The sequence below is a fragment of the Sminthopsis crassicaudata genome, chromosome 3, assembly GCF_048593235.1.
Source record: "Sminthopsis crassicaudata isolate SCR6 chromosome 3, ASM4859323v1, whole genome shotgun sequence".
NCBI lineage: Eukaryota > Metazoa > Chordata > Mammalia > Dasyuromorphia > Dasyuridae > Sminthopsis > Sminthopsis crassicaudata.
The window spans coordinates 30,104,538-30,123,157 of NC_133619.1; the positions used below are offsets into that span (position 1 = coordinate 30,104,538).

The following is an 18,620-nucleotide window of genomic DNA, read 5'->3' on the forward strand; positions in this document are numbered from 1 at the left end:
CCCAAAGCATTTGGTTATGACTGGTATCTGCAGGGCTTCCTTTGTTAAAGAAACAGAATGAAGAAGAATCTGGAAGTCGTGACTTGTCTTGAGTAATCTTGAGTACCATAAGTGCCAGTTTTTTTTTCAGATATTGTACACATGAAACAGTTGTTTCAGAGATAACTGAATTTTCATTTTATAAATCACACACTACTCAATTTTTGCTTAATTTTTTTTCTTTATTCCCTTTTCCAGGGTAGGAACTAAAAAAACAAACCAAAAAAAAAGGCCAAAGGTCATGCAGAGCCCTCAAGCAAAGTACATCAAGTTGCTTTTCAATTCTTCACAAACAAAAATTAAAACATTAACGGGAATTTATCATTAATTTTCCCCAGCACTTAAACTTCCTGAAGGCTTTTTCTATACACTTTACATAAACAACACTGATATCAGGGGAAAAAAACAACTAATTTTTTAAAAAATAAAACACATTTTTATAAAACAGGAAAAAAAAAAGAGCCCCTGGCACTGAAGCAATGTGCAAAACTTTAAAAATCTAAATAAAACTTTTTTAAAAAGAAAAAAATTTGTCTAAAATGACCACTGGAGAACACTCATAAAAATTCCTCCAAATTTTCAAATTATTCTTATAGATTTTAGTGTCCACGATCATTGATTGTAATCATTCCAAGAAATTGAGTTAATGGACTTTAGGCAAATCACTTAATTTCTTTCTTCATTTGTGAAATAGACCAGATAAGCTTTATGGTTTCTTCAGTTCTGATTCTATAAGTCTATGTTTCTAGCAAAATGTGGGGTGGGGGGGGAGAAGAGAATGAAGACAAACCCCGCTTTCCCAGCCTAGTTCAAGTTCATGGTACTAGAGAAATTAGAAGACTAGCAATATACATTTTAATCATCTATTTTTAGTAAAATGAGAGAATTCTGTGGAAGACCTACTGTCTGAATTTAGACACTTAATTCCCCAGTTAAGTCTTCTTCACAATTCTACATGACGTGATTTTCAGAAGCTCTTGAGAAATGTGTTATTGTTAAGAAATGTCTTATCATAGCAGCAAAAATCATTGAAAATGGATATAACTTCTAGCTTTGGTCTTTGAATCACAGTTTTTAAAAACAGTTTGTGTAAAGGGTCAAAGTTATACAGGGTCAAAGTTAAAATCCCAAGTTTCTACAAAGCAAATCTTTGGTGGAACGGTGAAACAGCCTCTAATTATGTTCAGTAATGCCCTGGGAGGAGTGGGTTGGGGAAAAAGCCATAAGAAGATGGGTAAAGAGCAAGATCTGTTGTATTTTTTTACAGACATGTATCTATAAGATATAGATGTCTGTGTGTATCTTTTATTTATTGTTCTCATTACTTTTGTTTCTAACATGAAATGCTTATAGCCTTTGGCTCATCAAATGCAGTTGAAAAATTTTAAAAAGGATGATATCAACTGTATTTACTACATTTAGCTTCTTCTATCCTATGCCCCTTCTATGGTAGCGCTGATGTGATAGGGAGATGGTTATCACAAGTTAAGAAGGATATCTATTCCTTTTCACTGGGGTAACCATTCCTTCTCCTCAGATGTCTAACCAATGCCTTTCGGCTCCCCTAGATCGGTCTTCAGCCCATGGATATAGAGGAGTATGGCTGCCACAGTAGCTTGGGAGATAGTTCCATTAGAGAGAATGACCTGTTTGAGGTGGTCCATCATGGGCTGAAGAAACTTTTCCATAATGTTCTCCCTTGTGCTTAGAAGTACTTCCTGAGACAAAGAAAAATACTACAGAGAGAAAAGATGAACAACAAAAAGCGTGTCCTCTCTGCCCAGAAGATTCAATCTTATTCTTCCATGTACCACTGTCAGGATAAGTCCAAATCACCAAGTGACAAAAATTTGAAGTTTATGCAACTTTGGTCTGTAACTATTTAATCTCGCATGTATATATTCATTAAAAAACACTGGGATAATTTCTCACGGGACTTGAATCTGCTCTGGTCAATTTCCTAACATGTTGTGTGCATTTATGGCCCAAGAATATGGCCCAGAAGAGTTGTGAAAAGGGGGAGAAAAGAAAATGACAGTATAACATCACCCTAAAGAATGACAAATTCACAAAAAAAAATTAACCAAATGTTTAACACATAAGAATGTTCCCAATCAAGAAATCAGTCATATTATAAATAGATGAGTTCAGAAGCTTCAAAACTAGATTATAAATGAATGCTCTCAGTAATTTTGTCATAACTGTAGCCTGATATTAAATGTGTCCTCTTACCTGCTTATATATTCCACATGGATACGTCTTCTTGTAGATCATTTATACTTACATATTAAAAATAATCTTTCATTGGATGGGCCTTTTCCATTTATTATCTATAGAAAATTCATTCTAAAATGAAATACATTTACCCCCAAATCCCTCTCCACTCTCATCCCACAGACATGGCATGTTCTCTAATTTAGTCACATGAAAACAAAAACTCTTTTGACTATGTACAAAATCCAGTGTAAATCATACTAATGCATTAGTAATTTTTTTCTCTAATAGCTGTGGTTAGAAGTGAACTTTAAAGAAAAGAGTAAAATCCCAAAGGATTAGTGGATTATCATCCTTTACAAAAGACTGGGAGGAATGAAGCCCGTGTCCCTACCAGAAAGACCATCTGTGTAAAAGAGGAACAAAGGCATTTAATGAGTAGAAATAGGATAGAAGGGTATATTTTAGGCCTTTCAGTAATCAACTGATTTATAAATAAGTTATTTGCAAAAGGGAACCAGATTTACATAAAATTCATTAGAGGGGACTGTCAAGTTTTCCTCCATAAAAGGTCTTCTGGTATAAAGAGCCACTTCCCAGAATCCTTTGGTAGTTTGGGAACCTGGCAGCCATCTGGGTAGACCAGAAGGCTGGTTAATCCAGTTTGGGAGAGAGATTCAAATCTCTACTGAGAGAGCTTAGTAAAGTTCATCAGAATTCATCACTTGGCTTCTCCCAAGCAAGACACACCATGGCCTGGCGGTCACCTGGAGGAAGTCAGAAAGTGCTCGGCGATCCCTTGTGATTGTAGTTGGCTGAGAGGAGTTCACATGCCCTCTCTGGGAGGTTTATCTCTTCAAAGGTTTTGCTTCAACCACTTGATGTAGCTGTCCCTAGTCCGAACTCCTACTGAGAAATTGGTAGGCCATGAAGTGAAAATCATGCAACCATGGAAGGCATCCTCAAAGTGGTCATGGGTCACATCAACACCAGCACTCTCCAAGCGCTTGACGTACATGATGCCATCATCCCTGAGGACATCATGTTCACAGGTCAAGATATAGGTCTTTGGCAGCTTCTGAAGGACCTCCTGGTCAGCAATTAGTGGTGCTGAGCGCACGTCCAGGAGCTGGGGGAGCTCTTGGACAATCTGGGCGTTGCCCACTGTCTGCATGACAGGTTTGTAATCTTTCGTGATAGATGGGGGCAAGAGCGAAAGCCAGTTAAGCCGGGACCTGAGAGTGGCAGCGTGTTCCACATCCAAAGAGGTGTGATTGTTGACCACCATGTCTGGGACAAAATCCTGGTTCCCTTTTAAATAATCGATCCAGTATCTGATCATGACGTGGCGAGGCAAGATTGGGGAGTTCACATTTTGCTGGTAGGATGGAGTGTTGAAGTCGAGAGCTTGGAGGACTGGATAAATCAAAGCTTGGAGCTTGATTTTATTCCTGGAGGCTTCATCTTTGCAAAACTGTGGGGAAAGAAAGGGAAGAACAGAGTGGTATCTTATCTGACATCACTCACATGCATCATATCTTGACAATAATTTAAAATATTCTAAAACTGGGTTAAGTTAATTAACAGCAGTTAGAGACTAATATAGGAAACTCATTCCAGCAAAGCAGGTCAATACCTTTTCTGTACACATCAATAGCAACATTATACCAATGATCAATTTTGGTAGACTTTGCTCTTTACATCAATAGAATGATCTTAAGACACTTCTAAAGGACTCATGATGGAAAATGTGATCCACATTCAGAGAAAGAACTATGAAGTCTGGATTATTTGTATCTTTTTTGGTTTTTCTTTCTCATTTTTTTCCCTTTCATTCTGATTCTTCTTTAATATGACTAATGTGTAAATATGTTTAATATGGTTATATACATATAACACATATAAGATTTCTTGCTGTCTTGGGGATGGAGGAAAAAGGGAGGAAAGAAGAAAAAATGGAAATCAAAATCTCTTAAAAATAAATGTAAAAAACTAATACATTTTTTAAATGAATCAAATTAAAAAAAAAAAACCTCTCTAAGTTATAGTCTCAGAGAGTTGACTAGGACACTGAGAAATTAAAAGGCTAGGCCAGGGTCACATAATTAGTATGAGTCAGCTAGACAGTTTAATGGATAGAAGCAAAAAGAACTGGGTTCAAATCCTGCCTCAAGTTCTTACTAGCTATATAATGCTATACAAGTCACTTAACCTACCCTACTCTCACTTTCCTCATCTGTAAAACGAGATTATCATCCTTATTACACAGGATTATTGTGATGATCAAAAGAGATAGAATATTTAAAGCACTTTTCAAACCCTAAACTTCTATATGATTACTGACTGTGATAATGATTATGTGTTGGAGATAACATTTGAACCTGGGTATTCCAGCTCTCTGGCCACTGTATCCCAAGTACTTTCTCAATAGTATTTACAGACGTCGATAGAGCCATGGCACTATACTAAACCCACACACACACACACACACACACACACACACACACACACACAATTAATCCCACAATTCCTGCTCCTAAACCTCTACAGAGCAAGCTCCCATCACCCTAAGGACTAGGTTGCTCATCCTCCATGGCTGGAATTGGGAAGTAGCATGGATGAAGAAGCAGCCAGAAAAAAAAATGTCTGCTCAACTTAGAAGCAAGTGTGAGCAGCCCCACCCTCAGAAATACAACACAGAATCATGTTCTAATATTGGAGGGGAAAAACAGAGAAGAATGTAGAAAGGAGGGCTGGTCCAAGGTGACTTCCTCCCTCCTTCCTTGTAGAGATAGATGGGGGACTTTGGGCATAGAATATTGTACCCACTGAAGATTAATGCATTGACTGGTTTTCTTGAACTGCCTTTCTCTTTCCTTTTCCATTCTGACCTTCCAGAAACATGGGGGAAAGGCCAAATTTTTCTAAAATCCTGTTTACCTCCTTAATTTCTGTCTTGTGATTCTATTTATCTAGTTCTGGTAGAGAGAGGCTGAGCTCTCCCACTAGTATAGGTCTGTTGTCTATTTCTTTTTGCAATTCTCTTAACTTTAGGAATTTGGATGCTATACCACTTGATGCATGTATGTTTAGTGATCATATTTATTTCAGTTATGATACTCTTTAGCAAGATGTAGTTTCTTTCCTTATTTCTTTTAATTAGATCTATTTTTGCTTTCACTTAATCTGAGATCAGGATCGCTATCCCCTGCTTTTTTTTTTTTTTAATTCAGCTGAAGCATAACAGATTCTGTTCCACCCTTTTACCTTTACTCTGCATGATTTTATCTGCTTTAAATGTGTCTTTTGTAAACAACATATTGTAGGATTCTGGCTTTTAATCCAGTCTATTATCTTCTTCTGCTTCATGGGAGAGTTTATCCCATTCACATTCACATTTAAAATTACTAACTCTGTATTTAAGCATCAAAAAAAAAAAAAAAAAAAAAAAAGGAAGAAAAAGGAAAAGGCAATAAAGAGGAAAACTGTTCAATGCAATTCAATGTATATGCAGACCTTAGAGTTAGAGGACCCTAGTTCAAATTATGCTTTTTCAAATACTAACCAAGTATCCTTGGGCACACATTTAAATTTCCCTCCTCTGTAAAATAGAGGTAATGGAAGAGGTGGCAGGTGGAGTTCCATTCAATTCCTAGAGTTATGCTTTTTTTTAATTAAAAGGCTTACAGGTAGGTAGTAACATGCTGGCATTGGCTCATATTGACTGGTGAGAGCCATTTGTTAAATTTTCAGTGCAAGCATTCACACCTCAGAAATTGGCAAATGCTACAAATTAAGGTTTGATTTATTGCCTTGCTGACTATCTAGACTTAAATGATGGAAGTGGCTGCTAGGTTGGGCAGTGAATAAGAGCACTGGCTCTGGAATCAGGATGACCAGAGTTCAAATCCGTACTTAAGCACATACTATATGACCCTGAGCAAGTCACTTAAGCCTTATTGCCTCAATTAAAAAAAAAGTGAGGGAGAAAATATTAATAATTCTTACAAGGAAATTAAGGTCTATAAGATAATTGCCTAAGGTAACAATAAGAATCTGTGACCGGATCTGTCTATACAGCTTGTGCTCCTGCACTTGATCCATAGGGCCTCCCATAACAAGACTACTCTCTAATCACAGAGGCAGCACCTTGGACAGATCCTTCCAATTCCCATCAATTCCCAAGAAAAGTGCTATTGCCATGGAAATAACAAAATAGAACAACAGAGAAAAAAAATTAAAAAAAAAAAAAAAAAAAAAGCACATGTTCCCTCCAGGTCACATTACCTGCTGACCCAGAGCTGCAGCCAGATTTCCACCAGCACTGTCTCCAGAAATGGCTATTCTCTCTGGGTCGACAGAATACTTCTCTAGGATCTGAGGTTGCAGGAAGTACTTAGTAGCCCGTTCTAAGTCATAGAGTTGCTCAGGAAAATAAACCTTTGGGACCAGCCTGTATCTGTGGAGATAAAAGATCTATATATTTAAGAATCATGGCAGCTCTGCTCCTGAAAGTGATTGATGTGCAGGGAGATGACAGGGAAGGCTCATTTTGAAACCAATTGAAGGGAAAGTGTATTGGGGAGGATTGGGGTGAGGTGTCAGTCTCTCATGTATCACAGGCTGCCTCTCTTGGAGAAGCACTCACAACATCTTGGAACTTTTCTAGAAATGGCCATAACTTTTCCCATCTATAAACTTCCATGGACCATATCCATCCAAGTGGGACCTCACTGACCAATTTACTCCATTTTCCTGCTTTTACCTTCGGAAACCAGACAGCCTGCATATGTTCCTTGCCTTTCTTATAAAGCCCATAGTCCTGATTGAAATTATTATTGAGAGACTTTTGCTTTCCCTGTATCATTGTTATACTGCTTGTATTACACTGATATAGCCCTTTCTAGGACAATTTGAAGATTCTAACTGTTGCCCCCACAAATAGATAAACAGATTTCTTAAGTCTTTATGTAAGTTCAAAATATCATCAGAAAAGACTAAGCTTTTAAGTTAAAGGTTCTTAAAATGGGATCCATGAATTTATTGGGCTTTAAAAAATATTTTGTTAAGTATTTTAATAAAATTGATCTTCTTTATAATTCTTACATTTTATGTTATGCATTTCAAAGCCTTATTCTGAGAAAAAGTTCATAGTTCACCAGCCTGCAAAAAGGGTACATGATACAAAAAAATAAAAATATGAAGAACTCCTGCTTTAACCATTCCCTGGCCAATCTGATTCATTTTGGAAATGTCGTCTAAATCCAGGATGATAAGGAGTTATAATAAAAAGCATAAAGTCATAAAACTTTCCTTTCAGTACATCAACACTTTGGGATCACAGATTTAGAAGTGGAAAAGGACTTTGGATGCCATCTAGTCCCCAACTTCTTAAACTGTGAGTCATGACCTCATATGGGATTTCATGGCTAAATATGAAGTTACAAATTTATGATTTATTATCAGTAAATGTTTGATTTGTACTTATTTTGTATATTTATACTTCCAGGATTGTGTACAAATTTTTTAGGCAAAATGGGCTCATGAATGGAAAATGTTTAAGAAGCCTTGATTTAATCCATTCTCTTACCCCCATTTTACAAGGAAAATGAGACCCACAAAAAGGGTCTGAGGTCACATAGATAGGAAAACTTCCATTATTCCTTAAGAATGCTTCAACACATTATTGGAATTAATTTACAGAAACCAGTATTTAGAGAATTTCTTGGTTAGGGGATTTCTTATCTAGACCAAAAACTTCACACATCCTGAAATTGTCAGAGAAAATAATTGAATCATGCTGTGTTATGTTTAGCCCTTATTAGATCTATTGGAAGCAATTTCTTTTAATTAGAAAGTCTAATGACCTAGAATTACCATTGTGATTTCTCATAACTTCCTCTAACGAAAAATATTGTATTTTAGTCTATCTAAGTTGATCTGTTCTAGCCTGATCCTTAACCCAGAAAAATAATTTCGTTGTCAGACCAGTTCAACAAGCACAAGATACATTTGTGATACTAGTAAGTGGGACAAGAGCATCAGGATTCAAGTCCATTTAAGAAGCAAGCTAACATTTCAGTAGCATTTTACCTTGGAAATACTGTTAGAATGTCAGAGCTGGGAAGGATTTTCCACATCATGAAATGCATTCCCTTAATTATACTGACAAAGGTATTGACACTATGTCCACGAATTTTCACTGACCTAAAAAAAAAAAACTACAAACTTTGGGGCAAAAATGATAAAAAATCTGAATCTTAAAATCAGAATAATTTTTAGGTTGGAAGGAAAGTCTCATAACATAACATAAAAAAATAGATACAAAAATACAGAGAGATTGACTACCAAAATCCACTCCTAGCTATGCCATGCACACATCCTCATTCATGGTACAGGGATAAAATCCCAGAGATTTTCTAGTTACCATCTTCTAGGGGATATATATCTCAAAACAGGTCAGTCATTTCCACAATGATTATAAAAAGCCACTATCCTCCATTCCTAGAGCCAATGTGCAAATTAATAGAACACAATCAAAGAAAACAAGTAATTTTTTGCTAAAAGTCATGGATGTGGCTCCTTTGAACTAGATATTTTGGGGGGAAAGTCCAAAAGGAAAGCTTTCAATGACTTGTCTCCCTGCAAGTTTTTCAAATATCCTGAATTCCTTCTCTTTGTTTCTTAGTGACCACTTAACCCTTATCACAATCCACACTCACTAGTTATTTAAAGCTGGAAGTGTGAAAATGATGTACCAAAGCCACTGGGTGGCACAATTGTACATGATGTACCACTAGATTTGCCCCCAGTCCTTCGGAAGGCACAGAACACTTCAGTGGTGAATTCTCCGTTGTCCATCTGATATATAGCTACCTAAATAACCATCCAAGTCATTTTTTTAGGAAATGCTTGTTAGAGCATCATGTTGGATGATCAAAAATATTTATCAGTGACTTTTTTATATCCGGACTTAACCTCATTTCTCTCCTCTCCAGAAAAGCCAAACCCAACCCCAAGATTAAATGTTCTGGAAATAGGTCCAGTAGTTTTGAATTATGGATTGCAGAGGAATGAGAAGAAAGGAAAGAGCCCATTTACTTTTTTAGATTCCATTAAACTTTTATCCAATTTTCCTGAGAAAGATCAGCTTTAACAGAGAGGAGTTATGAAATGTAAGATGCTTGTGGCTCTGTAAAGGATCTACATCCTTCCCTTCCCATACCCCTTTTCAAGACCCAAATTCTTAGAGAGGCCCATTCATTATCCTTTTGATTAGGTGGTAGCTGGAAGGAACTAGTGAAACTAGACAGTTCTCAGTTCCCAGGCATTAAAGTGAGCCAAGTATCCAAAAGCATCAGAAATGACTGGAGAGTTAAGGCAATCTCATTTTGACCATTGTAGGGAAGGCCCCAAAGGCTGAGATGTCCAACGAAAAAACACCATGGAGATAGTACCAAAAGAGAAAGGTCAAAGTAGTTATTTTGTGATCAGCAGTGACAAGCAGCCAGGCATATTCTGCTAAGCCGTTCCCTAGAAATAAAGCTACTATTTGTTACACATTTTTGGAGCTGGAAAGAAGCCAACAGGCAGCTAGTCTAGCTCCCACATTTTATGGAGGAGGCTAGTGAGACAGAAAAGGAGAATGATTTGCCCAGTCACATGGGCACCAAGAATCCAGATTAGATGGCTCCCTGGACGGGATGAGGAAAGGACTCATTTGGAAATCAAGATGGTGGGAAAAAATACAAGTTATTGATAAAAATTGAAAATAAAGCTGCTGCTAGAAGGGAGAAACACCTGCCTTCTAGTCAGCTGTCTATCTTTAATTATTGGGCATACTTTTTTCCAAACAAATAAAATAATGTCTAAAACAAATGCAAAATCCTCAGCCAAGCATCTGCAGCCCACCAGTTTGCTTCCTGTTATCCTTCACATAGATCATACATTTCTGTCCCAAGCAAACTGGCCTGTCAGCATCTGCTGGACATTTTATTTTCTGTCTGTGCCTTTGCCTAATAGCACAATAATTATAATAGCTAGCAATTATACAGCATTCTGACTCACAGAAACCCTAGAGGCTTCCTTCATATACATAAATAGAGAAGTGTATCTGTGTGTATTTCTTTATGGTTTATAAAACACTTTATAAATATTATCTTATTTGATCTTTACAACAAACCCTGGCAGGGGGAGGGTAGTGGTGACAGTGATGTGCTAGTACTCCCATTTTTAAAAATAAGAAAACTGGGGCAGTGGTCAAACAGAGCTCCAGTCCTGAAGTCAGGAGGACCTAAGTAAAAATCTGGCCTCAGATACTTAACACTTAATTGTATGATCTTGGGCAAGTCACTTAACCCCAATTGCTTCAGCAAAAAAAAATAAAATAAAATAAAATAAGAAGAAATAAGAAAACAGAAGCAAACAGGATTAAATGAATTATCTAAAGTGACATAGCTAGTGTAAGGCTGGATTTCAATTCGGCTCTTCCTGGCTCCAGGCCCTGAGCTCTAGCTACTGTGCCAGCTGCCCCATTTCTAAGATGCACCCTTGTCACCTCTGATTTACAGAAACCCTAATAGCTCCTTAATAGTTTGGTTCTTTCCAGCTCCAAAAATGTGAAACCTCAGATACCACCTGGCCCGTAAGTTCTATCCTGATTCTCCGGGATGTCAAATGCCATTTGATTCCAAGGATTACTTTACCTAACTAACTATCTATACACTGTATTTACTTATTTGTAGTACACTAGAATCTTCTCAGTTAAATGTAAGCTCCTCTAGGGCAGGCCTAATTTTTTCCTCTTTTTATTTGAAGAACCTAGTACAGTGGCTAGAAGTAAGATTTCATTGATATTGGCACCTTCTCCACAATCATAGCCATAGAGTTGCTGATAATAATGGTTTCCAATATCTGGTCTGAAGACCCTAGAGCAGTGGTCCTCAAACTTTTTAATAGGGGGCCAGTTCACTGTCTCTCAGACTGTTAGAGGGCCAGACTATAGTAAAAACAAAAACTCACACTCTCTCTCCACCCCTCAGCCCATTTGCCATAACCCGATGGGCTGCATAAACATCTTCAGTGGGCAGCATCTGGCCCGTGGGCTCTAATTTGAGAACCCCTGGTCTAGAGAGTTCCCAGGTCCTTTCAGAAAATCCCAAAATAAAAAAAAACCCTATTTTAATAAAAACACTTAGATATTTCATTTCTAATGTCACAAATATCAATAGATATCATATAACCCACTTAAATAAAAGTTCTTTAAGGAAGACTTTTTTGGAGTCTTTAATAACTTTTTAAAAGAGAATAAAAAGGGCCTTGAAACCAAAAATTTTGAGAACCACTGGTCTGGGCAGGGCTTCTTAAACTTTTTCTACCTAGAACTCCTTTTTGTCTAAGAAATTTTTACATGACCTTAGGTATACAGATGTATAAAATAGGTATACAAATCAAGCATTTACTGAAAATAAATCATAATTTCATAACCCCTACATTCAACTCTAAGACCCATATGGGGTTGCAAACCAGAGTTTAAGAAACTGGGATCTAAAGAATCAAGAACTTTTCTGGAGATCACATAGTCAATCTGCATCATAGAAATGATCCCTCTGGTTTTAAGCCATGTCACACTTCCTTGTTCCAAGTTTCTTTTTAAAATAAAACTATTCCATTAGTGTCTTCTGAATGCTGTTATTGCTGCTTATCTGTTGGCAAACTTCCTTCTGTGCTGTATTTGTTTTGAAGGGATCTTCCAATATATCTCCAATATTCCTTTCTTATAGTGTCTTTTTCTTTAGCTAGAATTTCACATAACTCAATGCTTTATTAAGTGTATCTTCTTTGTTGTTACATTGGTTTTCTAGCATATCTTCATATATATCCACAAGAAAGGCAATCAGGTAGGGAGAACTGCAACATAAATGCAGATTGCAAGGTAAAGCTTTAAAACAATTCTTTCTCCTCTTGGATGAAGGAGACGCTTACAAAATGTTTGTTCAGTTAAACTGTATTATAACCAAACAGTCTTAATGAGTAAAACAGATGTGTTTATTAATGAGTAGCAATTCCTGATTCAAATTATTCTGGGATTGTGTCCAATACTTTTCAAAACTATTAATTCATTGCCTATTGAAGCATACTTTTTCTTTATTTTTCTCAAGGTTTTTTGTATTTTCTTTCACAACATGACTAACATGGAAATATGTTTTGCATGATTGCACATGAATAACCTATATCAAATTGCCTTCTCGATGAAGTAGGGAGGAAAGGGAGGGAGAGACAGACTTTGAAACTCAAAAATTCTTTAAAAATGCTAAAAATTGTTTTACATGTAATTGGGGGAAAAATAAAAGTATTAAAAAATTTAAAAATAAAAATTCATTTTGTTTCAATATATGCTATGCAACAATTTTAAATGAAAGAACAGTGAAAAGAAATATTGCTTTAAAAAAGATCAGAAGAAAGAAATATGCACAAATTTGTGTGCTTAAAAATAAAACAGCCCAACCCGTTGGTGAATAACAGATGTGAAATGTAGCATGACAGGGAGAGGTGGGCAATTAAAGATACTAGACATCAGATTATGCAAGGGAAAGAACAAAAAGCTTGAGAAAGAGATAAAACGTCAGAGATAAAGGAAAATAAAAACACTGCAGTAGAATTTCCCTACTACTGCCCCCACTGTAGCTACAGAACAAAGGGCTGAGATTTTCTTGACTCTAAGGCTCATTTTCAAAAAAGGCCAGCACAACTCCCTAGATCCCCAGAGCTTGGCTATCTCCTTTTTTTTTGTAATTGTTACAAGAACCTCACAAAAAAAGAAAAACAAAAACAAAAGAACAAACTAGTAAGTTTTCTTTGACGTCATTTTATCTATAACCTTGTGCAAAAATAATCCGAGTCTGAATCATGAAATAGAACTAGGGGTCTTCTTGCCCTTCTGGGTTGGGCCATTCACATAAGAATTTCAAAGTAGTCAACATAGGACTCGATGAATTTTGAGTATGAAATGCAAACAAAAGGACTACAATTTCAGGATCCTCCCCTGAAATCCCAGGATCAGTCATTTTACATTGGACTATTCTTATTTTTGAAGGAGACTCCTATGTGCCTTTAGACCAGTTATTTTAAAACTAGTGTCTGTGACCCAATTTTGTTGTTTTGCAAACTGCATTTCAATTCAATTGGTTTCCTTAGTGATCCTAGAGATTTTATTTTATGCCCTTAAAAATCAACATTCTAAGGAGTCTAAAGGTTTCCCCAGACTGCCAGCACTTAGCACAGGGCCCAGTACATGGCAGCACCTCAATAAATATTGATTGATTGATTGATTAAAGGTATCCAAGACATAAAATAGGTTTAAAATCCCTGGACTAGGTTAAAATACAAAGTTCTCTATTTGGCATTTAAAATCCTTAAGAATGTGGCTCCAGAGTCTTCCTCTGTTTGTTTTCATTTCCTCACAAGTAAAATAAGCTGGCTCAATTAGACAACCTCTAACTCCACTCTAGCTCTAACTCTAAGATAAGGAGAGAAATGTGAAGATGCAATTTGTTGTTCACGTTGTGTGACCGTGGGGGTACCTTTCCGCTTCCCTTTTCTTTGAGCCCCTTTTTCTCATGACAAAAATTGTTAGTATATTTGCTATAGAATGGCAGAACATTGTTATTATAAAATGTAATATGGATTATCACTTCCTTAAATGATGCTCGTAAGGTCAGAATTTCAATAATGTCCTTATATTCTTACTCTTTAAGATATTTACTCTTGATTAGGTTGAGCTGAACCTCACCCTAAATCCCCACACACAGAGATTTTACCTTATAAAGGAAACCTGGAAGCTGGATCTCAGCTTCTCACATCCTTGCCCTGCTATTAGGATTCATGGTGTGAAGAGAAAAATAGCCAGAGTGAAGTGAATTTCTTTGTTCAGATTGCCAAAGATTCCAGAGACCTCATGATGGGGACTCGCTACTTCACATGGCCTCCTCCTCTTCTCCTGATGGTATAAGAAGTTTGTGCATGCGTTTTGGAGTTGGGTGATCCATCATGCCTTGTACTTCTGGGACCTCCCCCAGAGGGGCAGGTTTGCTATCCTATTATCTCAATTAAAGATGCTTTATTCTTCAACCCATGACTTTATTTCAGGACTTGACATTCACAGATATGGGGCAGGATTGGACTGAATGACCTCTAACAATCCTCCCAGCTCTAAAATACCTGGGGTTTTTTTCATTGTTGTTGTTGTTTGTTTGTTTGTTTGTTTTTTTGAGAAATACTTACTCGATTGAGACAATGACAGCATTCAGTTCCTCTGCCATTTTTGAACAGAGTTCATCATAATAGCGAATTCCTAGAAGAAACAGAATGATTGGAGTAAGATCTATGATATTTTACATCATCAACTACTCTTATTAGCAAACATACTTCTGGGACTGGTATTGGACTTTTATCATCTCAATACAATCTCACTGAAATTACTTGCCCAGGGTCACACAGCCAGGAAGTATTAAGTATCTGAGGCCAGATTTGAACTGAGGTCTTCCTGACTTCAGGGTTGGTGTTTTATCCACTATACCAACTAGCTGCCCACCTAACATTATTTTTTTAAAAAGTAATCATCTTTTCATTAAGCTCTTCTTTTAGTAGAATTCAATAAGAGGAAGTCAGGAAAGGAAAACAGTTTATCCAGCTACAGAGCTGCACCCAGTCCCACCCCCAGCTCTGTCCCTCACACATTTGGCCTTTGTCAGAGCCAAGTAGTTTGTTATTGGTTGGGGGATGGATGGCTTGGTTGACAGTCTGCCTTTGTGTTCCATCTCCCACACAGCTAGACTTTCTGGCTACTGCCTTTGTACTGGCTTCCACCATGTCTATTATACATCTTCATCTTCATCATTGCCATCACTCCCATCTACATGGCACTCACCATGTGCCCTGTGCCCTGTATAAAGATGCAGCTTGGGCATTATTTTTTGCAAGCAGCCTTACCTAATCCCTCCCCTTCTATGCTACTTTATGGTGAACCATTTTGTACATATTGATATTGACTCATCGTTTCTTTTAAGTCAATCAAAGTTAATTGACTCGTCCAGAGTCACACAGCAAGTAAGCATCTGAGGCTGGATTTGAATTCAGGTCTTGCAGAATCCAGGGCTGGTATTCTATCCACTGAACTACCTAGCTGCCCTTAATTCACTTTTCATTAATTCTGTATTTTTTTTAAGTCGGTACTTATTATCTAGCCCAATAAAATGCAAACTCCTTTCAAGTTGGAATCATTTTATCCTTTGTACTTCTATTCCCAAAACATCAAATGGTGTCTGTCATAGTCAGTTCATTTTTTTCTTAAAAATAGCTTTTAATTTTCAAAATAGATGCAAAAATAGTTTTCAACATTCACCCTTGCAAAACTTTTGTGTTTGAAATTTTTTCTCTCCCTTCCCCCCCACAGCAATTAGGTTAAACGTGCAATTTTTTTCTATGCATATTTCCACAATTATAATGCTGCACAAGATAAAAAGCAGATCAAAAAGAAAAAAAAAGAGAGAGGAAAAAAAACAAGTAAACAGCAAAGGAGGTGAAAATACTATGTTGTGATTCAGTTTCCATAGTCCTCTTTCTGAATACAGATGCTTCTTTCCCTCACAAGTCATAGCCAGTTCTTAACAAATGCTTGATGAGTGATCGATTTCCTTATCCCCACCAACACAAGGTTACATCCGGTCCTGCTCTGGCCAAATGGTCCTCATCCTTAATACTTTTTGCTCTCAATCCTCTCCCTCAAAATTTACTTGCTCTGTGTCATTCCCACAAAGCTCTGCTTCCTGCTAAGTGACAGCTAACTAATCAAATAAAATAATGGGCACAAACTTGCTATCTCTACCAGGTAACATCAAGTGCATTTTACAATGTATTTCCTGAAAACAATATCTGAGACTGCCAGAGAGGTTCTATGGAAAGGAGGGAAAGCCTTCATTGAACTCATATGGACTTTGCACTTACTATGTACATAGGCTTTTCCATGACATTTGCCATGGAGTAAAATTGACATATCTTATCTTGGTAACCATGAGTTCAGTCCCTTAACTATAACTACTCTCATTAGGCAAGTGTCTAAGATTCCATGGGACAAAAATGTCAGCCTGCATTGAAAAGGGGATTTTCCTCACCTGAGAATTCCACATATCAATAAAATCACAGGTTCAAACCCTATCCCTATCTCCTTCTATGAACAACAGGGAACCCCTGCAAGATTTTTTAAAATTAATTTTATAATTATAACATTTTTTGACAGTACATATGCATAGGTAATTTTTTTTTTACAACATTATCCCTTGTATTCCCTTCTGTTCCAAGTTTTTCCTCTCCTTCCCTCCACCCCCTCCCCTAGATGGCAGGCATTCCCATACATATTAAATATGTTACAGTATATCCTAAGTACAATATAGATGCCCTGCAAGATTTTGAGCAAGGAAATGAGATGGTCAGATCTGAACATCAGGGGATGATGATGATGATGATGATGATGATGATGATGATGACGACGACGACGACTTAGAAAGTCTCTATTTTAAAAATCTGGAAAGGCCTATTTCAACTGTTGCTGAGTGAAAAGAGCAAAACCAAGAGTGTACCATTGTACACAGTAACAGCTACATTGTGTGGATGATCAATTTTAATAGACATTGTTCTCTTCAACAATACAATGATCTGAGACAATTCTAAAAGACTCATGATGGAAAATGTGATCCATATCCAAAGAAAGAACAGGAATCTGAATGCAGATAGAAGCACAGCATTTTCACCTTTTTTTGTTGTTTTTATTTCTCATGTTTTTTCCCATTTGTTCTCATTCTTTCACACATGACTAATGTGGGGAAATGTTTAATATGATTGTACATATATAATCTATATCAGATTGATGTCCTGGAGAAGGGTGAAGGAAGGGAAAAACGGGAGAAAAAAATGGAAAGCAAAATCTTATGAAAGTAAATGTCAAAAACTAATAAATAATTTTTAAAGTCTCTATTTGGACACTCAAGAGACCTCGTCCTTGTGAATTTCTGTGGGTTTCTAACTTTAAAGGGAGATGAGATGATTCACAGCAGAGGATGAATCTTGAAATCATAGGATTTTGCATTCAAACCTATCCCTACAGGCCTTCTTTCAGCTCTACATCTATAAGGATTAGATTTCTCCCCTACCAAAGTGCCATGAGCCCCTATAAGCAGGAACCCTCCCCCTCTGTACCTCCAAAGCCCCTAAGACAAATCTTTTGCCCTGAACAGGCACTCAGACAATATATGTAGAATTATACTGAATGAAAAGTGGCCAGAAGCCCAGGTTGGCCTGGAATTATTCCAAGTTTTTGCTGTTTAATGGACAGGTATGCTTAAAATGAAATGCTTAAAATTAGTCTGCCAGTACCTAATCACCATTTTAACATGCTTATGGTAATTTACCTGTGATAATTGGGACCTCAGGGTAGTTCAAACTAATTTGGAGCTTAGATGAGATAAAGGCTCAGGGATAAGAAGCAATCATAGGATCCATGGAGCAGATGGAGTCCCATGAGGCACACTGCAAAAGGCTGTCCTAGCAGCCCTTCTGTATCCCTATGGCCACTGAGCTGAGTCTGGGACTCTAATACATTTAGAGTTGGAAGGGACCCAAGAAGTCATCCAAAAGGAAGGGTGGGAAAAGTTGGATGGTTCAGTTGATAGAGCCCCGGCCTTGGAAGTAGGAGAATCTGAGTTCAAATCTCACCTCAGACACTTACTTATATGATTTTTTAACCCTGACTGCTTCACCAAAAAGGAAAAAAATAAAAAAGAATGAATCATCTATTGAGAACTAGAGGGGAACTTAGAATTCAGTCATTTTACAGATGAGGAAACTGAGATCCAGAAAAGCCAAAGAAATGACCCAAGATGGCATAAATTAATTAATGGCAAAGCCAGGATCCAAATCCCATTGAGTCCAAATCCAGGAGTGTTTCTCCTGTACTACGATATTCTCATGGTTTAGGGTAGAGGTTTTTTGGGGGAAGCAGAGGTCCTGGGAGGGGAGTATGGGGGCATGTGGTTGTTAGATATTTAGTTTATTTTAATTGGTTTTATTTGGTAGAAATGTTTTTTTAGGTCTTATCAACAGGTTTACAATTATAGTGCTCAATCAAGGTAAAGACTTTAAAAAAAAAAAAAAAAAAAAAAAAACAACAACTAAAAACTAAAAAACACTATCCATCCAAAGCCATTAGAGCTTTTTACAAAACTCACTTGCACTCGCCAGGGCCCATCCTCCTCCATGGATGTAAACAATACCACTCTTCAGTGGTTCTTTGGCCTTTGGGAAACCTTCAAAAC

The 18,620-nt window shown here is 37.1% G+C and overlaps 1 protein-coding gene across 1 annotated transcript in view; it reads right to left on the minus strand.

Moving 5' to 3' along the window:
• Positions 1-200: 200 nt before the first annotated feature.
• Positions 201-18,620, minus strand: part of NCEH1 (neutral cholesterol ester hydrolase 1) — a 55,371-nt gene continuing 36,951 nt past the window's right edge. The window contains 4 exon segments of the mRNA XM_074298200.1: positions 201-3,727; positions 6,541-6,712; positions 14,536-14,605; positions 18,534-18,620. Coding sequence (XP_074154301.1) covers positions 3,110-3,727; positions 6,541-6,712; positions 14,536-14,605; positions 18,534-18,620 — 947 coding nt within the window. The 3' untranslated portion in view covers positions 201-3,109.